Genomic DNA, 27,086 nt, shown 5'->3' on the forward strand with positions numbered 1-27,086 from the left:
CTTGGAGGCAGGTGGAGCAACAGTGGAGACACCGCCAGCACTTGTCCCTGGGTGCAAACTATGGATGGATCGATGAGTCAGAGGGAGGGGGAGATACAAACCATGTGCCCATTCCTGGTCATGAACCACTGACAGAGTGGCAAGTCAGAGAGAGGGGGTGAGGAGATAAAGGCCCTCCTCATCCAGCTCCTAGGCAGTCAGTTCAGCAGTGCACCTGATGATGGAAACATGGTCATTTGCTGAAATATTTTACCTGTTGGACACCGGCATTTGGCTCTTCGCTCATGAACTGGCTTGCTAACAATGAATGAAACTGCACCACCACTGACAAATGACCACGTCACAGTCTTGAGGAGAACAGCTGTCACTGCCTGGTGACACTCACAGCAGTATGTCTAGAGGAAGACAAAATGTGAGTGACTGCAAGCATCTGGTGGTGATGAATATGCATTAGGTGGTGATGACTGTGCATTAGAATTCAAAAGTGGACTGCCTTCCAAGGTGATGCACTCTGTGGTATGTGTTGTACATTTGCCCACAGCATATTTAGTAAACCTGAGATGTACCTAAGTTTATTTTCTGTCTTATATCAAGTTCTCATCAATAGATGCAAAACCCACAACTCCAGCAGTTATGCTCATGTTAGTTCATGTTGTTTCATCTATGGTTGCAAGTCCACAGTTTTATGTTATGTCTGATATGATACTAAGCTTTCAAAAACAAACAAAAGTTTTACAATTTTTTTTTTTTTTTTTTTTTTTTTTACTGTCAGCATCCAGCACAAATAGAAACATATATCTGATCTGAAGCTTTCAGCTATGACAGCCACAAGTTTGTCCACAATACCGTTACTCATATACAAAAATACAGTGCCATATGCTGTGAAATACAGCTGCAGCTGTCAAGCCAACCACCACCGGTCGCTCGTCACTCTGTTAGTATCTGCCCGCATCAGCTGAGGTAGCCTACCTTAAAATGGTGGCTTGTGACATCATTCTCATCATGTCAACCAATTCGTGTACCAAAGATTACAAAATGTCTTTGGAAACTAATTATCTTCTAATGCTATTTCAAATTATGCTGAAGATCAGTTTTAAGTGAGACTCAATATTTTAGAAAACGGCAGTAAGGACTAATTCGAATAAAACATTTCATATAAAGTGTAAGTTTTTTTTATTGGTTTCAGACATACTGCTGCTCAGAGAAAGGAATTTCTATTCCTCATGCTGGTATGTTGCTACGAGTTTATGTATCAATTGTCACTTTTGTTTTGAGTTGCGAAATTGTGCTTGAATTCTCATAACTGAATTTTCAGCTGTGATTTCTGAGTGTGATACATTGACCAGTTATATTGTTTCGTTTAAGCTTGCCACATGTGTTTACATATGCTGAGTGTGCTGACATGGTATTCTATATTTGGAATTTGTATGTGTATAAATGTTCCTCATACAAGAATATGGAGGAATTATGTATGCAAGGCATGTATCATTATTTACAGCGGATTCAAACCCGTTGAGAAGGAGATGAAGGTAGATGATTGGGATTTTGCCGATGGCGAATTTCAAATACTATAGTAATACTATTAATATTGCTTAACAACGAAGTCATTTTCACTCGTGATGTTATCAGTAAGAATCATAACTTGTATTGGTATAAAACTCCACGTGCGTGGAGAAATTTTCAGGAATGCTTCTCTGTAAATGTGTGGAGTGCCATGATGCGCGCTGTGATCAGTTTATTGGACCTTACTCCATCGTCTGTTATCTACACCTTCTTGAAAATGAGCTTCCAATCTTATTGGCTGTACAAGGATGAGGAGGTTCTTCCATCATGATGAGGCTTCCACACATCCTAGTCATTCAGTGACATCATCTAGATCTAATATTCCCCGGAAGATGAGTAGACGGAACTCTTCAGTGAGAACCATAGTTTCTGCCGTAGAATCGTAATCTGCAATAAAAAACGGTGGTTCCCACTGAATATTTTAAAGTTGCCCCCCCCCCACCACGCACACACGGGAGTGCGGTTGGGCGGGGTCGACTATGGTATCATTGAATGTCCCCCTGCGAGACATTTTTTCAATGTTTTCAGTTAAAATGAACACCCTCTATGAAAATTTGAGGGATCGTATTTTGCCACAGCAAATTATTGCGAAAGTTATCAATACATTTCTACCGATGTTTCAGTTAATTGATAGAAGTAAAATATCGTTTTACAGATGTAACAAGTTACCTGTATCGAGGTATTTTCAGCTCATACAATAACTGCGATACGGCAGTTGCTTCAAATGCTTTTTAAAGAGTCAAAAATGAGTTGAATGCTGCTCTTACTTTAGGCTGTGGGAGTAGTTCATGAAAGCTACATCCCCCCCCCCCCCCGAAACCCCCCCCCACAAACTTATTACATTAGTGTGAATGAGAGGGGGTCCTTGTAATAAATATAAGTAATATTGGGAAAACATTTCTTAGAAGGAAACCAAAAATGAAAACTTGCTTTACACAGTAGTAGTCAATTTGGGTAAAGCTCAAATGGCTCTGAGCACTATGGCACTTCTGGGGTCGTCAGTCTCCTAGAACTTAGAACTACTTAAACCTAACTAACCTAAGGACATCACACACATCCATGCCCGAGGCAGGATTCGAACCTGCGGCCGTAGCGGTTGCTCGGTTCCAGACTGTAGCGCCTAGAACCGCTCGACCACCCCGGCCGGCTTGGGTAAAACAAAAGGAACGAAAAGAGATACATAATTTCAAAAATTTTTAGGTTTTAGCTGAGAGTGTGACGTTATACTAGAACGAAGTCTTATGGTATATGAAAATTTGTGTTATGATGAACAAGGGTACTAGATCTGAAGGAGTCGATTTAAAGCAGATCGAGTGCTTGCAGTCAATCTTTGGTTGATGAAAAGACTTGAGAATTCGACTGAATTACGAGGGGCGCTCAACAAGAAATGCAACACTTTTTTTTGAAAGCAGTTTGGTTTTATTCAGGAATTTAATATACTATACAGGGTGTTACAAAAAGGTACGGCCAAACTTTCAGGAAACATTCCTCACACACAAATAAAGAAAAGATGTTATGTGGACATGTGTCCAGAAACGCTTAATTTCCATGTTAGACTCATTTTAGTTTCGTTCTTCCACCTACACTCAATGGAGCAAGTTATCATGATTTCATACGGGATACTCTACCTCTGCTGCTAAAACATGTGCCTTTACAAGTACGCTTCTCAACAACAGATTCGGTGACCGATGGATTGGTAGAGGCGGACCAATTCCATGCAACGGAGGGTGGATGCATGTATCCTCGCTAACGGAGGACATTTTGAACATTTCCTGTAACGAAGTGCTTGAAGTGACGCTGGTACGTTCTGTTGCTGTGTGTTTCCATTCCATGATTAATGTGATTTGAAGAGAAGTAATAAAATGAGCTCTAACATGGAAAGTAAGCGTTTCCGGACACATGTCCACATAACATATTTTCTTTCTTTGTGTGTGAGGAATGTTTGCCGAAAGTTTGGCCGTACCTTTTTGTAACACCCTGTATTATTCCCCACTCTTTCGGCTACAAAACCATATTTTTCAACATAATCTCCATTCAATGTGACTGCCCTACCCCACGTTACTGGGAGAGCCTAGAGCCTGTATGCCCGCGTGGTACCGCTCTGTTGGTCAATGTCGGAGTCAGTGTCTTGCTGCATCAGTAACCTCCCCATAATCCACGCACTGCTTTCAGCAGTGCTTTCTTCAGTGGGCCAAACAGATGGAAGTCGAAAGGTGCAAGATCTGAGCTATAGGGTGGATGAGGAAGAACAGTCCAATGAAATCTTGTGAGCTCCTTTCGGGTGCGCAGACCTGTCTGAACCCTTGCGTTGTTGTGGAGAAGTTTGCATTCTTGCGGCGAGAACACGCTGAAGTCGTTTCTTCAATTTCGTGAGGGTAGCACATTACACTTCCTAGCTGACCGTTGCACCATGTGGGAGGCCACAAAACAGAATAACCCTTTCAGAGGTCGAGAAGGCCGTCACTATGATTTCACTGGCTGAACTTCTTGTTCAGAAGTTAAGTTGCTGTGGCAACACCACAGCGATTGCTCCTTTGTTTCTGGTTCGAAGTGATGAACCCATGTTTCATCGCCTTGATGATGTTCGACAAAAAGTTGTCACGATCAGCCTCCTAATCCGCAAGCAATTCCGCACAGGGAGTCCTTCGTTGTCCTTTATGGTTTTGTGTTAGGTGGCGAGGAACCCAGCAGATGCACTCCTTCGAGTATCCCAAGTAGTGGACGAGTTTCTCAGTATTACCAACAGAGACGTCCAGTTGACCAGCGATGTGCTTCCGATCTGTCGATCACCTCGAATGAGAGTGTCCACACGTTCCAGCGCTGCAGGGTCATAGCTGTGTGTGGCAGGCTGGCACGCAAGAGATCTGACAGGTTAGCGCAACCTTGTTGCGATTACAACAGACTCCTGGCCCAAAAACTCACCATGCTTTTGTTTACTGCCAGATCTCCGTAAACATTCTGCACTCGCATATGAACACCATGATGCTCTGGTTCTCTACCAACGGAAACGTACCTCCATTACAGAAGCCATCTTGAAGGCTACGAATAGCACTGCCACTACTCAGAACTTCATGAAACTACACTACTGGTCATTAAAATTGCTGCACCAAGAAGAAATGCAGATGATAAACGGGTATTCATTGGACAAATATATTATACTAGAAATGACATGTGATTACATTTTCACGCAATTTGGGTGCATAGATCCTGAGAAATCAGTACCCAGAACAACCACCTCTGGCTGTAATAACGGCCTTGATACGCCTGGGCATTAGGTCAAACAGAGCTTGATTGCGCGTGTACAGGTACAGCTTGCCCATGCAGCTTCAACATGATATCACAGTTCATCAAGAGTAGTGACTGGCATATTCTGATGAGCCAGTTGCTCGGTCACTATTGACCAGACGTTTTCAATTGGTGAGAGATCTGGAGAATATGCTGGCCAGGGCAGCAGTCGAATATTTTCTGTATCCAGAAAGGCCCATACAGGACCTGCAACATGCGGTTGTGCATTATCCTGCTGAAATGTAGGGTTTCACAGGGATCGAATGAAGTGTAGAGCCACGGGTCGTAACACGTCTGAAATGTAACGTCCAGTGTTCAAAGTGCCGTCAATGTGAACAAGAGGTGACCGCGACGTATAACCAATGGCGCCCCATACCATCACGCCGGGTGATACGCCAGTATGGTGATGACGAATACACGCTTCCATTGTGCGTTCACCGCGATGTCGCCAAACACGGATGCGACCATCATGATGCTGTAAACAGAATCTGGATTCACCCGAAAAAGTGACGTTTTGCCATCTGTGCACCCAGGTTCACCGTTGAGTACACCATCGCAGGCGCTCCTGTCTGTGATGCAGCGTCGAGGGTAACTGCAGCCATGGTCTCCGAGCTGATAGTCTATGCTGCTGCAAACGTCGTCGAACTGTTCGTGCCGATGGTTGTTGTCGTGCAAACGTCCCCATCTGTTGACTTAGGGATCGAGACTTGGGTGCATGATCCGTTACAACCATGCGGATAAGATGCCTTTCATCTCGACTGCTAGTGACACGATGCCGTTGGGCTGCAGCACGGCGTTCCGTATTACCCTCCTGAACCCATCGATTTCATATTCTGCTAACAGTCATTGGATCTCGACCAACAGGAGCATCGATATCGCGATAAGATAAACTGCTATCGCTATAGGCTACTATCCGACCTATATCAAAGTCGGAAACGTGATGGTACGCATTTCTCCTCCTTACACGAGGCATCACAATTTGTGTAAGAGAAATCGGTCGGAAACTTTCCTCATGTCAGCACGTTGTAGGTGTCGCCACCGGCGCCAGCCTTGTGTGAATGCTCTGAAAAGCTATCATTTGCATATCACAGCATCTTCTTCCTGTTGGTTAAATTTCGCGTCTGTAGCACGTTATCTTCGTGGTGCAGCAATTTTAATGGCCAGTGGCCAGTAGTGTATTGGGATTAAGGCGGGAATATTCCACGATCACCCATAGAAAACTCAGCATCTTTTTCAACCAAAATTGGCCGAAAAAACGTGTTGCATTACTTATTGAGCGCCCTGCATACGTCACTGAGGAGGAGCCGTGTGGGCCAGCTTACGTGCGGGGGACGCGCTCGCCCATGGGCACAGGCTGGCCGCGGCACTTGCGCTCCTTGTAGCTGTCCCACGAGTCGCAGGGCACGGCCAGGAAGGCGTCGCCGGGAGCCGTGATGGACTCCGCGAAGAACTCGTGGGCGCGAGCGTGGCTGCACGCCTCTGCAACAAACACACTCTAGGTATTCCACTCTGTGAGAGCTCAGTGAGTCGTCTCGTGTGTGCGTGCACGCGCCTGTGTGTGCGCGTGTGTAAGTCATACCACAGTACAACAATTGGAAGAAGACAGTGAACGGTAATGACTTCCGAGTAGGAGGAAGTGGTGCTTAGTCTTGTAGAAGATTAGCGTCCAGTCGATACTTGGTACATGAAATGGACATCGTGCACAGCACTGTGTGCGAGAAGTGCAAGCCTTAACTCCTGCTGGCTTTGGACCTTGCATTGAAAGAATGAGTGCTCCAGTACTGAATGGTCGTACTAATTCTCCAGTGTATGTACTTTTCTCTGGATTCATCAGAAGGAAAGAAGATTAGAGTTCACATCCCGTCGACAGTCTGGTCATTAAAGACAGAGCAGAAGCTCAGGTTGCTAAAGGACGGAGAAGGAAATCGTCTGTGGCCTTTTCAAAGGAACCATCCCAACGTTTGCCTGGAGCGATTTAGGGAAATCACGGGAAAACAAAATGTGAGTGGTTGGACCAGGATTTGAACCGTCGTGCATGTGTCGAGCATGCTAATCGCTGTGCCAGCTCGCTCATTGGGGATTAATCAGAGACGAATTGCTCGATAGTCACAGTAATCGTGTATGGACCTTTGAGCTTCCCCACACAACAGTTGTGAAGATCAGTCAATGCAAATTTGTAGGAACTTGTGTATTGGCGTGCTTGATATTTCTTACTCACTAGTTGATCAAATTAGTTTCAGGCTAAGTCCAACGCCAATAATAAATTTAAATATATTATTTTCTTTAAAATGTAGAAAGCCTTTGGCCTCTGTGTCTGGAATAACAAAATAAGAAATGTAGTAATAATATTTGTTACAGAAATGGTAGTGATGGCAGTGTAAATGCTAGGGATAATTGAGTGATAGGGTAAAGAGCTAAGACTAGTAGCAGCGATGTAGTATTTTGTAACTAATTATAGTTTTCGTTGGATATAAATGCTTCCACAGTGTGGTCCATGGTACCAGGACATTTTTGAAATGGCTAATATGCACATAGGTTGGTAAGGTGAGGTAATGAGCACTCATTGGCTTTGTTATATAACGAAATTTCAGTATATATGGTACAGTGAACCGTAAGGCTTCGCGTGTTTGTATGACACGTTTTTGCGAACAGTGAATGTGTCACGGCAGCTCGGAGCCTTTTTCTCACGATCACTCCAAAGTCGAGCGCCAAGATAGTTCCCAGGAACAAGAAGAAATACTGAACAGATGAAGCCACTTGTTCCGAATAAGACTGTAAGGACTCAAAAAAGGGAAAGACAAGTGCTGACTCGCAGTCTAAGGCGATATGCAAGAAGACATGTGAATTACGTGAAGTCGTGAATCAGTGCAGACTATTTTACACGAAGATTTGAAATTACATGAATCTAGGATGTTGTTCAACAGCTCAACGCATCAGATAATGTGCAACGAGAAACCTGCAAATGCAAGTGCTGCTTGAAAAACGTGGAAATGCAGCAATCATCACGAGTAAGGAGGCTCATTACAATTTGAGTGAGAAGGTCAGTAAACTGTATCCTTGGTATTGGGACAGTGAGAATTTACAAAAATTCACAAAAAAACCTCACATATTGCAGCGTGTAACAGTCTGGGTTAAGACTGCTATTTTCGCTATCATTGCCCCATAACTGTTGAAGATTAAAATGGTGGCACCATGATAGAGCTGAATGCTACGTTCACACCGTTAGCTCTTTCTTGTAACCACAACTAATAAAATGATGTCTACTAAACAATCAAAATGTATGTTCCCAGAAGAATGGTATAACCACACATTTTTTTTGAGGGGTTATCTCTACTTACATGCCATGTTTACACCAAAACCCCCACACTTTAGCCGAACCAAAAAGGCAAACAAGCAGAGAGTGGTAAAAATTGATCATGAGGTGTTGAAACTCACATGATTGAAAACTAAATTCAAGGAAATGACATTTCCTATATGATTTTATCTTTAAATCTTATGGTGTATTAAAATGACATGCGGTTACCAAGTTTTACGTGTAATAAAATTACATTTACATTAAAATCTCATCCAGAATGGTTCATTAAAAAATTTCCGTTTCCTATAATTATTCAGCTTCTCCTTGCATACTTCAAGTCAAAATATTCATAGTTCATTGGTGAATGGGTGTGTGTAGTGAGTGAAGTATTATGAAACGATGTGTGTATAGTGTGTGCAGAGACTAATAGTGAGATATGAGTGAACAGTGTGGCATTACATTATTTAATAAGTTATTTGTAAAAAAAGTATTGTATACCAGGAGTAAAATCTAATGATTGTCTCTGATTAGAAGTTTGTAAATATATGTGTATACGAATTAGCTTATTTTAAATTGGTCCAACTTGTAAATACTTTGACATGTCCTGGATCCTTGTAAAAAGGGTTTACAGATGAATAAAGCTACTACTACTACTCCAATATTTCTGTAAGTGATCACCCTGCCATCATCAGGTCTGCTGATTAACTGACTGATTAATGAGGAATTTATCTGGAGGAACTTGTGGGGGCACTTCTGGTATTCACTTTACAGCGAAAACCGACCAGAATTGCTGGTGACACGTGGTAGCTTTGCAGTGACGTAGGCAGCTAGTGTTTCTTTGCGCTTCCCTGTCATCATCATTTTTGGAAATGGATGGTCACTGGCTTTCCTCATGCACTGGAGTGTGCTGTGAACCCTTATCTTGATTTCTCAGCAATCTCTTTCCTCTGCTGTGATCAGCACGCCTTTCTGTTGTCTTATATCATCATAGCTGCGTCGTCCTTTTACTTGATCTGCTTTGGAAACTGGGTGATGTTGCATCATTGTCTGCCAGCTGTATGCCCCTGTTATGGCAGCAGCTGGTGCTGGTACTGATGCTGTTTTTTCATTGCCACGTACCACAGCTTGTGGCTGAAAATGACGACTCCTGTCGTTGGCTTATCCTCTTCTTGCCCTGAACGCCTTTGGGTGCTGTTGCAGGACTCACAATTACTCCTAACAAAGAAACATGACAATTGGGAGGCGCCTTGATAAAGAACCCCCCTCCCCTTTACATCGCCTTCCTAACCTTTGCCACTGCCGAGCTCCTCACTCGATGCTCTCACTGAGCAAACTGTCTGATTAGCGTCTGATGTGTCTGTATTCTGTATCTTATAAGCACCACAGAGCTTTTCCCATTTGACTTCTGATATGAATTTATGATTTTTGGGATGGTGGTTCTTGTGATCTGTGCTCCTGTATAACTTGAGGGATTGTCCTCTAGTTATCTGAAGATAATTTCCTGATGTGCTAGGCAGAGCTACCAAGTTGGTAGTATCGCCTGATGGATGAATAATGAGTTGGAAAGGTAATGACAGCTGAACAGGTTGTGAGAGAAACCTACTATTGAGGGGTCATCTGTATTTCAATATTTCTCTGGAAGTGAATGTAACACTCCGTCTGGCGCAGGATTGCTGCTGCTTCATTGCCCCAACCTTCTAGAGGGAAGGATTGAGACCATGAGCTGACTTCCTTGAACAGCTCAGTGATCTCTTGCAACTCCTTTATTGTCTTGGTGAGTGGCGAAAGTATCGTATGTGTCGTGACCTCTGTGGCCACCAGCTCTGTTTGAGTAACTGCCCCTGAGATCTCCTACATTCTTGTAGGGCCACTACGGTAGCTAGACGCTCAGTCTATGTGGTTGTGCTGACACAAGTTGGCGGCCTACTCACGATTGGTTGTAGTGCATTCTGCTATTGCGAACATCTTGGTGCAGTTCTCACCACGCACAGCAGCTTCCTTAGTCGTGGTGCACAGTGTGGCGCCCATTTATCCCATGGTGGCTTGGCAACTGGCGCGACCTCTGCCACCAGTGGATTGTCTAGCTACTCTGATGTCTCAGCAATATGTGCTGCAGCTCTCAGTGTCGGGACACGTCCCACTCCCACTCTCATTAGGTGGAGGGCGAGCCCTCCACAGCACACGGGTTTCACTGCCTGGCAGTCGCTTGATGGACCTATGACCAAGTTTGTGACATAATTTCTCCTTGGGAGCATGTTGGTACTTGCTGCAGCCACACCAGATTGTCACGTGCAGTCTGTTGCAGTTTTCAAATGCGGGGTCAGCTTCTGGATCCCTCATGCTTTGTCTGCTGTAATATTTGCCCACTCTTTTTATGTATGCCACTGCATTCCGGCAGTGTCTTATGACATGGCCAAACCCTTTATGGCTGTAGCACTGTGGTTGTTTGTCAAAGTCCTTCAACATTATCTCGATAGTCATGGTGATCTTCAGGACTTCTGTGGCTTAAAATACCTTTTCTAGGCCTGGGTGGGCCTCTCATCCGTGTTCTGTAGGTGTGGGTGGTGTGTCACACAGTTTGAAGATGAAATGGTTGGGGTATATCAGTTTGAACGCTGGTGCAGCTCAACACTACCCTAAAAGAAGCCCCACGTCTTGACATGGGAGCTATCAGGACAGACCTCAGATGAGCAGCTAGTGGTAGCATTGGTGGCTGTTTCTACTGCCGCTCGTGGTGGTTGGCGTCTTGACTGTATGTTCTCAGAAGCTGCTGACCACCTGCTCTCAGTCCGTGCTGTTTGTGATGCAGTCTTGGGGAATATGACCTTGGCTGACCAGTCTGACACTGTAGCCTGCCTTGGCTAGCTGCGCCAGTTCGGTATGGATTACCTTCCATGAAATTTTGCCAGTTAAGGAATGAAGACTGATAGAAGATCTTCTACCGACATGGGCGAGAGGAGCCGCTGGTCGCCTCTCACCTCTACTTTGGCACTTTCTTCGTCTGTGCCGGGTGAAAGCAGTTAGTCTATGGTGACAGAAGCTTCTGCCACCGTTTCCAGTTTGGCTCTCTCAGTGTCTTTTTGAACAGCCTCCTCTTCTGGCATGTGAGTTGACGACTGTGCTTTCTGCCATTGATGCTTACTTCTCCTTTTGCTAGACATCAAGACATGATGAGTAGTCAAGAGTCACAGCACAGTGTGCAGCAGTGGCAATGTGTATGCTTCGGCTGCTTGAACTGAATTCCAGAAATGACTGACTAGCTGACACTAACTGATGGACCCTGCCCTTGGTCCAAGCTGTAAGGAGTTTGAACAGTTAGTTGCCAACCCTCCTGTTGCTGTCAGGTTGATGATGATGTTATGTTATGTTAACTGGGGACGTAGAAACGATGGAGGGACTCCATCCCCGCTGCAGCTGCAGTGGTCCACAACCCCACAAAGACTACCGCAGTCCACTTCACCCCTCCGCCGCCCCACACTGACCCCAGGGTTATTGTGCAGTTCAGCTCCTGGTCGACCCCCCCAGGGAATGTCTCACGCCAGATGAGTGTAACCCCTATGTTTGCGTGGTAGAGTAATGGTGGTGCACACATACGTGGAGAACTTGTTTCCACATCAATCGCCGACATAGTGTAGCTGAGGCAGAATAAGGGGAACCAGCCCGCATTTGCCGAGGCAGATGGAAAACCGCCTAAAAACTATCCACAGACTGGCTGGCTCACCGGACCTCGACACATATCTGCCAGGTGGATTCGTGCCGGGGACTGGCGCTCCTTCCTGTCCTGAAAGCCATGCGTTAGACCGCGTGGCCAACTAGGCGAGCCTGGTGATGATGACCTCTCATTAGTGGATTGGCTTGAAGGTTATCTGAAAAATCGTAGAGAGACATAGGTACCAGTCAGTCTGTCATTAGTGGTGTTTCCTGTCTTCTTCTTCTTCCTCTTCTCTAGTGAGTGAACTTAATCTTGGCGAGGGTGGAAGAATACAGTGGTAGTAAACTCTCCTGGAAGAACTTGACCGCTTCCTCAGTCATGTCCTTCCAGTCGCAGTGGGTGAAAATATGATAGGAAATTATTAATTCCAGGTCCACTCGTAGTATGAATTCCTGATCTTTGAATTGCCATTTGAAGATTCGCACCGCCATTGGAAATCGTTGGGTTGGTGTGGGAGATTAGATATGTCTGTGGTAGAGAAGGGACAGGAAAAGTCATATTGTGGATAGGTGCCATCGTGGAGAGAGATGGCTTAAGCACTGTCTTCAAGCTGTTCTCGTCAGAGAGGGGCAGATACCCGAATGATGGCTCCACATCCTCTTCTTTCGTGTTTGCCGCCATTACTTCTGGAGAGGCAGCAGATGAGAGTGATGTCTCCTTATCCATGTCACCTCCCGAGCCTCCTGCATCTCTGTAGGGACAATGTGGCAACTGCGTCCATGCTGTCCACCTGCACAGCTGGGGCAGGTGTCTTCAGCTCTGTGGCCACCACTTCAGCTGCCTGCCTTTCTGCTTCGGCCTGGTTACTGACCATCTGTGTTCCTGCATCTACCCACATCTACATAGTGCTAGGCGCCTCTTCCTCTATTGTGTGAGACACGCGAGCCAGGGCCTCGTGTAGGTTCCACATCCAACCCTGCCTTCAGGGCCACCTTCACTTGAGTGCAGCAGCTGAATCATCGGTGATTTTCCGCAACACTGCACGGAAACCACCGTTTTCTTCTTTGTTGCAGCTTGGTCCTCACTTCCCCCTCTTCAGCCAGTGTCAACACGATGGGGGCGCAGGCTGACTGACGGCGCCTCTTTCTCGGTGTTACAGGGCATTGCAACCACTTCTAGTGCGGCCTTGCAGGAATGTCTCCCCCTGTTCCTGTTGCTCTTCTTGTCGTGGCTCCAGTTATTTACATAAGTGCAGCTGAGATGGTTTACCACATGTGCGCAACTGCAGTTGACATGCGATGCAGGTTCGTCACATGTCTTGGTGCAGCTGCATGTCTCATGCACACTTTAGGTGTGGAACTGCATTTCTGCACTACTTGGCACGTTGCTACTAGTTGCTGACAGCGGTAGCACTGCTCTGCCTTCGTCTACTTCTTCTTGCCCTCGCGGTCGTTCCCGGCCAACTTGAGCAGGAACTCAACAACGGCAGCGACTTGCCTCTCTTTCCACTTCCAGCCACGTCGGATGTGTAGCTGAGCGAGACGAGCAACAGCAGCAACGATGTGACCTGTAGCGAGTCAAGCAGCAGAATGATGACTGACTAGCGGCTGATGTGGCACTTTTATCTCTGCTCCCTCTCCCTCCAACCTGCCACTGTGTCAGCCGTCAGCGCCCAGCATCTCTCCTGCCGCACTCCGCCCGCCGATACGTCATTCCGTCTTCGGTTCGTGTCCAGGAACGCGTGCTGGTGGCACCTCTGCTGTTCCTCTGGAAGACGACAAATTCGCGGCCACCCACCAGGATGATGAAGAAGGTATCGAGATTCATCAGACCATGCAACGGCCTGCCAATGCGCCAACGTCCAGTGCCGAAGGTCACATGCTCATTCCATCCGTAGGTGCCGATTTCGTGGTGTCAACATTGGCACATGCATGGTTTTTCGGTTGTAGAGGTCTGTTGGTAGGAGTGGTCGGTGCACTGTATGTTCGGACACACTTTTACGTTGCTCATCATTAAAGTCTGATGTCACAGTTCGCTGCTTCTCTTGTTTTATCAGTCTGCCCAGCCTACGAAGTCCGAAATCTGTAATGATGGGTGGCTGCCGAACCCAACAACATCTGGACGTGGTTTCAGGTTGGTTTCGCCACGTTTTGAATACACTCAGCACAGCACTCCTCGAACACCCGCCAAGCCGTGCAGTTTCCGAAACACTCGCGCCAAGCCTCCAGACCACAACAATCTGCCTCAGTGAAACTCAGATAGATCGCGAGCTTGCACCATACTACACACATGGACAGCACGCTCACTAATGCTACATGCATCGAGCTTGTTTCAGACTGGCAGTCATTCCTCGCCAGGTGACGCTGCTATCGCCTGGACGGTTGGGTTCAAATGGCTCTGAGTACTATGCGACTTAACTACTGAGGTCATCAGTCACCTAGAACTTAGAACTAATTAAACCTAACTAACCTAAGGACATCACACACATCCATGCCCGAGGCAGGATTCGAACCTGCGACCGTAGCGGTCACGCAGTTCCAGACTGAAGCTCCTAGAACCGCATGGCCACACCGGCCGGCTCACCTGGACGGGTTTATATCGACAGTAGATCGGTGATCATAATGTTCTGGCTTATCACTGTATACACACAGCTTGTCATCGGCGTAGGATTTGTTTACATTTTATTTAATCTGTGTTACTTTCATGAACTGACTCGTTCTATGATCTTGGAGATTTGCTTCTGTTTGATCGTTACGGAACTAGACGTGTGATACAAAACTGGTAGCACTAGCGTCGTCCATTCGATTTCGCGTACAGACGACTTACATTTTCCTGGAACTCTTCCAACAAGTCTAAGTTTTCTGTTTGCCTTCCGTAATGCTGATACTAAGCGATTGTCTCATTTCCTATCGCTTCTGTAACCACTAAATACTGATACGATGTAATGCAGTCAAGAAATTCACCACTAATCTTGTGATCAGATGTTACACATACATCTTCTTTTCTCTGTCCCACACGTGATGGTACAGTTGTCTCCGCTGGCAGATGGCAACGCTAGGGTAAGCGTTACTGGAGGGCAACCGCTGGTCAAGCTTCCGAATCTCTTTCGAAACTTTTATACGGAAATTTCCGTTACAAACTTCTAGAACCTGCAGAGAGGAGTGAGTTCATAGTATTCTGAATAGGGGTCCATGTCCGGAAACGTACCGTTTCCGTGCTACAGTCATTTGAAAACGTGTTGGTAACGCGGCCACTTTTACAAGTAATTTATTAGGCTTGACCCAGCCCATTACTTGCTTTACAATTCCATTCATTGATCACAAAAGAAACAAAAAGGAAACAATCAGTTTTCACAAACACCACAAATAGCCTTCCAATTCGGGTGTGGTGCGTCTCCTTGGAGCACCAGAGTCGCAAATGCTGACGGTGAAGGTACCCCTCTTGAAGCCGTTGCATAATTGTGGCAAAAAGGGTATGCGATAGAGTCAGACATTGTGAATAACGATCTTGCTAAAGGCGACGTGCAGCTTTTCCATTACTGCGAGCTTCGCCATGCAGAGGGATCATGTCGGTGTATTCTGCAGACGTGTTCTCAACTATGAAGCGTGAGAGGTAGGATAGTCATCAAAAGACATCAGCCGATCCGACGTAAACACCCAGCACTATGACTACCTTGTTGCATACCTACCTAGCAAATATAATTTCAAACTGCTGTACTACAGAAACTGTATGTTTCCAAACGTAGGCTCCAGTTAAAAATATTGTCTACCTACTCCCCTCTACAAGTCCTAGAAGTTTGTACGAGAATTTCAGAACACCCTGTATAGACAGAACATTACTGCTACCGCAAGAAAGTAGTCGTTAAATGTTCTGTCTCCCTTTATGTGTGCATAGTATCAGTGGCTGCTACAGCAATTGCTTTTTAATACTGGTACTGTATATAAACTGATGAAACGTGTTTTTTCGTGACGATATGTTTCGTTTTATTCAAGTAAACCACTGACATTGGTAGAGTTTTCTTGTTTTTTTGGCTTGTAATGGGGACGCGACGTCTGCATGCATATTTCACTAGCATTTTCTTCTTTGGAAGTGGTGCCGTTCAAAATAATAATAATAATAATGAAGAGCGTACACCATGATGGCCAACAGTGAAAGTCAACTAGGCTGACGATGAAGTCTGCTGGCAATGCCAGTAACACAGACCCCGGGCAGCTGCGGGGCGCAGAAGGACTGTTTTACGTTCAGTGCCTCACCTCTCACAGGCATTCGTGGCAGATGCCTAATGCACAGATAGATGCGGCTGAATGATGCCATGGGTAGGTGCTGTGATTCAGTTATACCTTTTCTATTCGTCCCTGAAATCGACCTGTGACTGACAGCGACAGTAGGTGGGGTGCAAAGAATTTCAGGTGCTCAAGACAGGACAATAAGTGTGATTGGGGGTGGAGGGGAGGTGGGGGGGGGGGGGTGGAGAGACGCGGTGTTGATATGTACAGACATCGGCAGGCGACCGCAGACTACTATCGGGGCAATACGAGGACTGGAGCAGTTTGAGTTCGCACTTCTTTACAAACACCACAAATAGCCTTCCAATTCGGGTGTGGTGCGTCTCCTTGGAGCACCAGAGTCGCAAATGCTGACGGTGAAGGTACCCCTCTTGAAGCCGTTGCATAATTGTGGCAAAAAGGGTATGCGATAGAGTCAGACATTGTGAATAACGATCTTGCTAAAGGCGACGTGCAGCTTTTCCATTACTGCGAGCTTCGCCATGCAGAGGGATCATGTCGGTGTATTCTGCAGACGTGTTCTCAACTATGAAGCGTGAGAGGTAGGATAGTCATCAAAAGACATCAGCCGATCCGACGTAAACACCCAGCACTATGACTACCTTGTTGCATACCTACCTAGCAAATATAATTTCAAACTGCTGTACTACAGAAACTGTATGTTTCCAAACGTAGGCTCCAGTTAAAAATATTGTCTACCTACTCCCCTCTACAAGTCCTAGAAGTTTCGGGTGTGGTGCGTCTCCTTGGAGCACCAGAGTCGCAAATGCTGACGGTGAAGGTACCCCTCTTGAAGCCGTTGCATAATTGTGGCAAAAAGGGTATGCGATAGAGTCAGACATTGTGAATAACGATCTTGCTAAAGGCGACGTGCAGCTTTTCCATTACTGCGAGCTTCGCCATGCAGAGGGATCATGTCGGTGTATTCTGCAGACGTGTTCTCAACTATTCGTGGGTAAAGGGTGCATTTGGCCACAGAAGATTTCCCATAATCGAGGAGCACGAGACGTGTTACCCAATAAAGTCTGGCACTGTAAGAGCCTATCGAAGTCATCTGCTGCTCCCATTGGGGCCAAACGCACAAACTCGAACCGCTATTGTAGCAAGATTGAAGTAGAATACAGTTTATGTTGATTTAAGTCTGTTCAGCTACATTGTCGAGACCTAGTCAGTTTGAAATCAGTTCCTCTGCGGTGATTAAGTAATTAGAAATTGCTGCAAATATAAACATATTTTTAAACAGTTTTGTTTTGTGTTGTTGCATGTACACGTTTAAAAGGAGTATGCATTTGATGATGCGTTTATGAGAATGAATGTGTGTGTTCTCTCTCCACAACTGCTACATTCATCGTTATGTCACGTAATTCTATTCTGTGGTTTGACTACTTTCCCATTCAGTGCTATTTCAGGTGTCAGTGTTAATTTGTACTGTGTGTCGCATTGTGTCCAGTGAACAACGTCCTAACGGATGATACGCGTTTAATTTCAACGATAATTTCCTTAGGGCATATTCCATATGGAATTATAAGTCGAAATAATTCCAAAGCATATTTTTGCTTTGCAAAGTGTACACCGTCTCAAAAACATGAAACACACACAAGGCAATAAAAAAAACGTCACAGGTTGAGAGAGGGTATAACATTATTTAAGTGATTACAAATCGAGTCAAATTTACGAAGAACTTAGCTGTGCGAGCCCACTTACCAATATGATGTTGAATCCATTTTGGCCTGGATTCCTGATATGGTTGTACCCTCTCCTAAAGCAAGCTGGCCCACAACTGTTGCAACTGGCCCTTTAGTTCCGGAATACTGGCACTAGGACGATTACAAAATTGTTAAGCCTTTCGTGGCCACTTGTTGGCAAACTGCCGGTTGGTGTGGTAGAGGTACGTCATGTGGAACCATGGTGAAGAACAGCTCGGTGACTTCCTAAGACACTTCAAAAGCCTTCATGCCAACATAACATTTACCATGGAAGTAGAAAAGGACAAGAAACTACCATTTCTAGATGTGCTGGTCACAAGGGATGGCGAAAACCTTGTACACAGCGTGTATCGAAAACCGACACATACGGACTGATACCTGCACAAACTATCAAACCTCCACCCGAGACAGAAAAGAGGCATGATTCATACGCTCGTAACGAGAGCAGGACGAATATGTCAGGCACAGCACCTCAGACGAGAAATGCAACACCTGGAGAGTGTTCTGAGGAGCAATGGGTACTCCACAAATTATATTAGAAGTGTAACAGAGCCAGGCACTCGGCAAAGTAAGGAATCAGAAAAAGAAATGTCGGGTACGGCCTTTCTGCCATACATTCCCAGAGTGACGGACAGAATCGGCCGTATATTGTGCAAACATGGCGTAAAGACGATTTTCAAACTGACAAGGAAGATCAAAGAGTGTTTTAGGTCGGCGAAGGAGAAAAGGGACCCACTTGCAATGTCGGGAATATACCGTATACCGTGCACATGCGGAAAAGTTTATGTCGGAATGACTGGACGATCAGTTAACACCAGGATCAAAGAGGATAAGTGAAATTGCAGGTTGGGGCAGGTGGAGAAATCGGCCGTGGCAGACCACGCGCTGAGTGAGACCGACCACGTAATAAAATTCGTTGACACGGAAGTTCTGGCTGCAGAGAAGCACTATCACACGCGCTTGTTCAGAGAAGCTGCAGAAATACAAAAACATTCGAACAGTTTCAACAAGAAAGAGGAAAGCCTTAAGGTAAACGGAACCTGGCTTCCTGTACTGCAGCGAACAACCGCCGCAGATAGGAACAGGAGAACCGCACCGGAAATGACCGCGGAGAAGCCCTCGGACGTTGGCGTACCAGGTACATATAGTCTGCGGCTGCGAGCTCGGCTCCAGTTCACCACAGGCAGTGGAGGGTGAAGCATTGACAACGCCAGCCACTCGTGCTGGCGAAACGTCAGTAAAATCATTAGATGAACGTCGGCTGAAGAACCCGAGACAGAAGCCACGAGGACGACTTTTTTTAGGGCGCAAAAACAACTAAGATCATATGCGCCCTTGTCAGAACCTTAGAGCACTAAGACGAGGAAGATGTTAATACCGACTAGATGTTAAGCACACTGGATGGAAAGAAAGAGAGCTAAGATTATGTGCTGGACCATGACTTAACAAGTGGCAATGGCTGAAACGACAGTGTCCAATAGGCAAACTCCTTGGAGCGAGAGGGCCGAGATGAGGACAGCCAAGTCGCTGGGAGAGGTTTAATTTTGCGAGCTTGTTCCCATGAAGGCAAGACCAGTGGTGACGCCAAAGTGACACCATCTGCTGACAGACGGCAACACGGAGATTATCGGAAGGAATGGAAGAACTAGGGGGCTGAGGTAGGAGGGCTGCAGCCTTGGCAGCAGCGTCAGTAGCCTCGTTTCCCGTCAGACCGACGTGACCAGGGACCCACATAAACATCATAGTGGCTCCCTCAAGACTGAGCAAGGGGAAGCTTTCTTCAGCCCGTAGCGCACAGAGGCTCTGAGAGAATTGGAGCAGATGATACAATTGAAAAGTCTGTGTTGCCGGATGTACTGCGTGACCTGGTACAGGGCGAAGAGCTGTGCTGTAATTACTCAGCAGTGTTCCGGAAGCTGATACCGAAAATCGTCGGCGCCAATGGCGAAGGCACCCCCGATTCCACTGTTAGTCCAAGAGCCAGCAGTGTACACGAAGGTACCATCGCTAAGTTCCATGCGAAGGTCGAGAAGCTCACTGCGATAGATCTAATCAGGACTGCTTTCCTTATAAATCGAATGAAGTCCTAGGTGAACACAGGCTGCGCACGAATCCAAGGCAGTGAAGGGTTCACACAGATCGGGAGCACTAGAACGAAGTTGACGTGCGAGTAGGTCCCACACATGTTCTATCAGAGACAAATCTGGGGATCTTGCTGGCCACGGGGATACCTCAACCTCGCGCAGGCAGTTCATAGACACACTTGCCATGTGTGAAAGAGCATTGTTCTGTTGAAACATTGCACCTCAATACTGTCTCATGAGGATACAAGATGTCCATAACGTCTCATTGCGCCTAAGAGTTCCCTCAATCAGTAGCAGTCATGACGTGATGTCATATGCAATGCCTCCCCACGTCATGACTGCAGGAGTAATAGCGTTGTGCCTCTGCAAAACATAGGAAGAATGGGACCTCTCTGCATGACACCAGCACACATGCCGACGATGGTCATTCAGAGTAATGCAGTACTGCGATTCATCACTGAACAGAATGGGAAGTGGTTCATCAGCAGCCCATGGTTCCTGGCCACAGCACCACTCCAAATGCGGCCGTTTGTGTTCTGATGTTACTGGCAGTCTCACATGGGTAGCTAATTTACTAGTCCAGCTGCTCCTAGTCTCAGACTAATGATGTGGAATGACATAGAATGTTGCTGGAAGTCCATTACTTGTTCTTGAATGGTAGGCACAGATGTAAAGGGATAACTATGTCGTTTATGCACAATAAGACAATGCTGCATGTGGTTGTCAGAGGGCCGGCCGCTGTAGCCGAGCCGTTCTAGGCGCTTCAGTCCGGAACCACGCTGCTGCTACGGTCGCAGGTATGAGTCCTGCCTCGGGCATGGATATGTGTGATGTCCTTAGGTTGCTCAGGTTTAAGTAGTTCTAGGTCTAGGGGACTGATGACCTCAGATGTTAAGTCCCATAGTGCTTAGAGCTATTTTAATCATTTTTGGTTGTCAGACGCGGTCAACCACAAACTTGACGACGAGTATGCTTGCCCTCAAGTTGGCGTGCAGTCCAACATCAGGCCACTGTCACATCCAAATACTCCACAAATCTGCATATTCCACGATTCGACCAGCTGGCTAAATGGAGACACAATCAGAATCGTTTCATACTCTGTCAGGTGCTAACAACGCTGTCTCACGCAAGTAGGTGGCGTTTCTTTATCCATCATAGTGATCTCTCAACATCTGACGCTATTGTACAGGGTGAACATTAATAAAACCGACAAACTGCAGGGACGGATTCCTAACTGGAAATGGAGGAAAAAAGGTCCTATGAACACGTGTCTGGCACTGCATCGTTGTTACAGTAGATGACGTTGACGAATGAAAGTTCCTCTGACCACTGCCAAGTGTTCCTTGTGTGTTGTAGGCTGTGTGATTGACGCAGCGTATTATAAGCAGCAGAATGATCCGGTATCCATGTCGGGAACAAGCCGAGGTGGTGTTTGTGTACGGCCAAGCAGATGGAAATTGTCGAGACGCAGCATGGCTATACCAAAGCAAGTACTCTCACAGACAGCAACCACTTCCCACGGCATTTCAAGCCCTTTTTGGGCGTTTTATGTGATCATGGGTCCTTTGAGATAGATGAACGTACAGGGAGTTGGCGCACTGTGCATGTATCAGATTTGGAGTATCCGGTTCTACAGGATATTGAGGCGAACCCTAGTACAATCTCCAGGCTAGTGGCCAACCAACATGGTGTAAGACAAAGTACGATTATGTCTATCCTGCATGACAACAGTTACTATCCCTATCACCTGAAACGAGTAGAAGGATTATCGGCAGCGTATTTCCCTCCATAGGAAGGATTTTGTCGATGGTTTTTGCACCCTACCAGCACAGTTACGATATTTCTGTCATCAGTCCTCTTTACCGACGAAACAACCTTTACCAGAGCTGGCACCATCAATCTGCATCCCATGGAGGCCACTTTGAACATCTGTTGTGATGTGGATGCATTGCAGCTCTGGTGTATGCACGCCGTCCATTTCTCGACACATGTTCACAGAACCTTTTTTCCCTCATTTCGAATCAGGAATCCGTTCCTGCACTGTGTCGGTTTTATTAATGTATATTTTATTAATGTATTATGTATTATTAATGTATATTATTAAGGTATATTTTCTTAATGCGTATTCTAACACGCCTGATAAGAACAGTAAACATGAACAACACTAAAGCAATCTGCTGACCGTTCTACCTGTCACAGAGAATAGCAGCTCTACACTACTGGCCATTAATATTGCTACACCAAGAAGAAATTCAGATGATAAACGGGTAGTCATTGGACAAATATATTATACTAGAACTGACATGTGATTACATTTTCACGCACTTTGGGTGCATAGATCCTGAGAAATCAGTACCCAGAACAACCACCTCTGGTCGTAATAACGGCCTTGATATGCCTGGGCATTGAGTCAAACAGAGCTTGGATGGCGTGTACAGGTACAGCTGCCCATGCAGCTTCAACATGATACCATAGTTCATCAAGAGTAGTGACTGGCGTATTGTGAAGAGCCAGTTGCTCGGCCACCATTGACCAGCCGTTTTCAACTGGTGAGAGATCTGGAGAATGTGCCGGCCAGGGCAGCAGTCGAACATTTTCTGTATCCAGAAAGGTCCGTACAGGACCTGCAACATCCAGTCGTGCATTATCCTGCTGAAATGTAGGGTTTCGCAGGGATCGAATGAAGGATAGAGCCACGGGTCGTAACACATCTGAAATGTAACGTCCACTGTTCAAAGTGCCGTCAATGCGAACAAGAGGTGACCGAGACGTGTAATCAATGGCACCCCATCCCATCAGGCCAGGTGATACGCCAGTATGGCGATGACGAATACACGCTTGCAATGTGCGTTCACTGTGATGTCGCCAAACACGGATGTGACCATCATGATGCTGTAAACAGAACCTGGATTCATCTGAAAAAATGACGTTTCGCCATTCGTGCACCCAGGTTCGTTGTTGAGTACACCATCGCAGGCGCTCCTGTCTGTGATGCAGTGTCAAGGGTAACCACAGCGATGGTCTCCGAGCTGATAGTCCATGCTGCTGCAAACGTCATCGGACTGTTCGTGCCGATGGTTGTTGTCTTGAAACGTCCCCATCTGTTGACTCTGGGATCGAGACGTGGGTGCACGATCCGTTACAGCCATGCGGATAAGATGCCTGTCATCTCGACTGCTAGTGATACGAGGCCGTTGGGACCCAGCACGGCGTTCCGTATTACCCTTCTGAACCAACCAATTCCATATTCTGCTAACAGTCGTTGGATCTCGACCAACGCGAGCAGCAATGTCGCGATACGGTAAGCCGCAATCGCGATAGGATACAATCCGACCTTTATCAAAGTCGGAAACGTGATGGTACACATTTCTTTTTCTCACACGAGGCATCACAACAACGTTTCACCAGGCCACGCCGGTCAACTGCTGTTTGTGTATGAGAAATGGGTTGGAAACTTTCCTCATGTCAGCACGTTGTAGGTGTCGCCACCGGCGCCAACCTTGTGTGAATGCTCTGAAAAGCTAATCATTTGCAAATCACAGCATCTTCTTCCTGTCGGTTAAATTTCGCGTCTATAGCACGTCATCTCGTGATGTAGCAATTTTAATGGCCAATAGTGTAATTATTTCCATAACCGCCTACGGTGTAGACTAATATGAAGGTATATGGACTAAGTCTTCAGGGTGCTTCACTTTTATTGTGAGGCCGTGTATTTAGGAAGGATGCTAGTAGTGTAGACCACTCTTACTATACTGAACCCGGTACTGGAAGTGAGCGGAATAGCATGTGTGGAGCCGTTACACTACAGTGCATCACGTGGAACACTGTGTCTTCCTAATATGGACTGCTCTACCTCGCCACTCGAGTGTGATGTCAGCTGGGCGTGTACTCACGGGCGATCTCGACGAGTCCGCCGCAGCCAGGCTGGAATGGCGTGCCACCGTTGGGGAAGAAGTCCGCGTGTCCCAGGCGGCTGGAGTAGCCCAGCACGCCGCCACACGTGTGCACCACATCCACGAAGTCAGCGTCCGACGCGTCCAGACGGCCATCCTCAGACTCCACCCACAGGAAGCCCGGCATCGCCGGGTCCAGCCCTGCCCAACACACATGCACCAAAAAGGTTAGACTAAGGGAAACTGCCATTACATCATTAAAAGTGAAGCGTGTCCAATAACATTTGGTGTCGAGTGAGTATTCACCCTGCATTGCAGCGATACTTTATACTGTGTCAAACTACACCGATCATCCAGAACGGTATGATCACCTGCCACCTTTGGACAGCATCGTCAGCGTTTACTGGGCGGATTGGACCGATGCTCTCCGCTATATCCTTTCCTCCAGGAGTGTTGGTCTTGCAAGTTTCGCAGGAGAACTTCTGTGAATTTAGAAGGCAGGAGACGAGATACTGGAGGAAGTAGAACTGTGAGGACGGGTGGTGTGTCGTGTTTGGGTAGCTCAGAGCTCAGGCGGTAGAGCACTTGCCTGCGAAAGGCAAAGGTCCCGAGTTCGAGTTCGTGCCAGCCTAAAACACACAGATTTAATCTGTCAGGAAGTTTCATATCAGCACACACTCCGCTGCAGAGCGAAAATTTCATTCTGGAAACATCCCGCAGGCTGTGGCTAAGCCATGTCTCCGCAACATCCTTTCCTCATTGTTGTTGTTGTTGTTGTGGTCTTCAGTCCTGAGACTGGTTTGATGCAGCTCTCCATGCTACTCTATCCTGTGCAAGTCTCTTCATCTCCCAGTACCTACCGCAACCTACATCCTTCTGAATCTGCTTAGTGTATTCATCTCTTGGTCTCACTCTACGATTTTTACCCTCCACACTGCCCTCCAATACTAAATTGATGATCCCTTGATGCCTCAGAACTTGCCCTACCAACCGATCCCTTCTTCTAGTCAAGTTGTGCCACAAACTTCTCTTCTCCCCAATCCTATTCAATACTTCCTCATTAGTTATGTGATCTACCCATCTAATCTTCAGCATTCTTCTGTAGCACCCCATTTCAAAACTTCTATTCTCTTCTTGTCCAAACTATTTATCGTCCATGTTTGACTTCCATACATGGCTACACTCCATACAAATACTTTCCGAAATGACTTCCTGACACTTAAATCTATACTCGATGTTAACAAATTTCTCTTCTTCAGAAACGCTTTCCTTGCCATTGCCAGCCTACATTTTATATCCTCTCTACTTCGACCATCATCAGTTATTTTGCTCCCCAAATAGGAAAACTCCTTTACTACTTGAAGTGTCTCATTTCCTAATCTAATTCCTTCAGCATCACCCGATTTAATTCGACTGCATTCCATTATCCTCGTTTCACTTTTGATGATGTTCATCTTATATCCTCCTTTCAAGACACTATCCATTCCGTCCAACTGCTCTTCCAAGTCCTTTGCCGTCTCTGACAGAATTACAATATCATCGGCAAACCTCAAAGTTTTTATTTCTTCACCATGGATTTTAATACCTACTCCGAATTTTTCTTTTGTTTCCTTCACTGCTTGCTCAATATACAGATTGAATAACACCGGGGATAGGCTACAGCCCTGTCTCACTCCCTTCCCAACCACTGCTTCCCTTTCATGCCCCTCGATTCTTATAACTGCCATCTGGTTTCTGTACAAATTGTAAATAGCCTTTCGCTCCCTGTATTTTACCCCTGCCACCTTCAGAATTTGAAAGAGAGTATTCCAGTCAACATTGTCAAAAGCTTTCTCTAAGTCTACAAATGCTAGAAACGTAGGTTTGCCTTTCCTTAATCTAGCTTCTAAGATGAGTCGTAGGGTCAGTATTGCCTCACGTGTTCCAACATTTCTACGGAATCCAAACTGATCTTCCCCAAGGTTGGCTTCTACTAGTTTTTCCATTCTTCTGTAAAGAATTCGCGTTAGTATTTTGCAGCTGTGACTTATTAAACTGATAGTTCGGTAATTTTCACATCTGTCAACACCGGCTTTCTTTGGGATTGGAATTATTATATTCTTCTTGAAGTCTGAGGGTATTTCGCCTGTTTCATACATCTTGCTCACCGGATGGTAGAGTTTTGTCAGGACTGGCTCTCCCAAGGCCGTCAGTAGTTCTAATGGAATGTTGTCTACTCCCGGGGCCTTGTTTTGACTCAGGTTTTTCAGTGCTCTGTCAAACTCTTCACGTAGTATCGTATCTCCCATTTCATCTTCATCCACATCCTCTTCCATTTCCACAATATTGTCCTCAAGTCCATCGCCCTTGTATAGACCTTCTATATACTCCTTCCACCTTTCTGCTTTCCCTTCTTTGCTTAGAACTGGGTTTCCATCTGAGCTCTTGATGTTCATGCAAGTGGTTCTGTTATCTCCAAAGGTCTCTTTAATCTTCCTGTAGGCAGTATCTATCTTACCCCTAGTGAGATAAGCCTCTACATCCTTACATTTGTCCTCTAGCCATCCTTTCTTCCAGGAGTGCTAATCTTGCAAGTTTCGTAGAGTACTTCTCTGAATTCTGGAAGGTAGGAGACGAAGTACTGGCGGAAGTAGAGCAGTGAGGACGGATCGTGCGCCGTGTCTGGGTAACTCAGGCGGTAGAACACTTGCCCGCGAAAAGTAAAGGTCCCGAGTTCGAGTCTCGGTCCAGCGTGAGTGCTAAACAGCTCAGAGAAGAAGAGAATAAGAAACTTCCTGGCAGATTAAAACTGTGTGTTTTAGTCTGGCCAGAAGTTTATTATTCTCTTCTTCAAAATGGTTCAAAAGGCTCTAAGCACTATGGGACTTAACATTTGAGGTCATCAGTCCCTTAACACATCTGAAATGTAACGTCCACTGTTCAAACTGCCGTCAATGCGAACAAGAGGTGACCGAGACGTGTGATCAATGGCACCCCATACCATCAGGCCGGGTGATACGCCAGTATGGCGATGACGAATACACGCTTGCAATGTGCGTTCACCGTGATGTCGCCAAACACGGATGCGCCCATCATGATGCTGTAAACAGAACCTGGATTCATCCGAAAAAATGATGTTTCGCCATTCGTGCACCAAGGTTCGTCGTTGAGTACACCATCGCAGGTGCTCCTGTCTGTGATGCAGCGTCAAGGGTAACCACAGCCATGGTCTCTGAGCTGATAGTCCATGCTGCTGCAAACGTCGTCGTACTGTTCGTGCCGATGGTTGTTGTCTTGCAAACGTCCCCATCTGTTGGCTCTGGAATCGAGGACCTAAGGACAT

At 46.2% G+C, this 27,086-nt stretch overlaps 1 protein-coding gene across 1 annotated transcript in view; it reads right to left on the reverse strand.

The window, feature by feature from the left end:
* Positions 1-6,166: 6,166 nt before the first annotated feature.
* The window catches only part of LOC124803159 (pancreatic triacylglycerol lipase-like), an 86,541-nt gene continuing 65,621 nt past the window's right edge, over positions 6,167-27,086 (reverse strand). The window contains exons 5-6 of the mRNA XM_047264340.1: positions 23,765-23,965; positions 6,167-6,327 (exon numbers count right to left, since the gene is read on the reverse strand). Of these exons, the coding sequence (XP_047120296.1) occupies positions 6,167-6,327; positions 23,765-23,965 (362 nt within the window). The remainder of the gene's footprint in view (positions 6,328-23,764; positions 23,966-27,086) is intronic.

Source organism: Schistocerca piceifrons, chromosome 6, assembly GCF_021461385.2.
Source record: "Schistocerca piceifrons isolate TAMUIC-IGC-003096 chromosome 6, iqSchPice1.1, whole genome shotgun sequence".
In the NCBI taxonomy this organism is placed as follows: Eukaryota; Metazoa; Arthropoda; class Insecta; order Orthoptera; family Acrididae; genus Schistocerca; species Schistocerca piceifrons.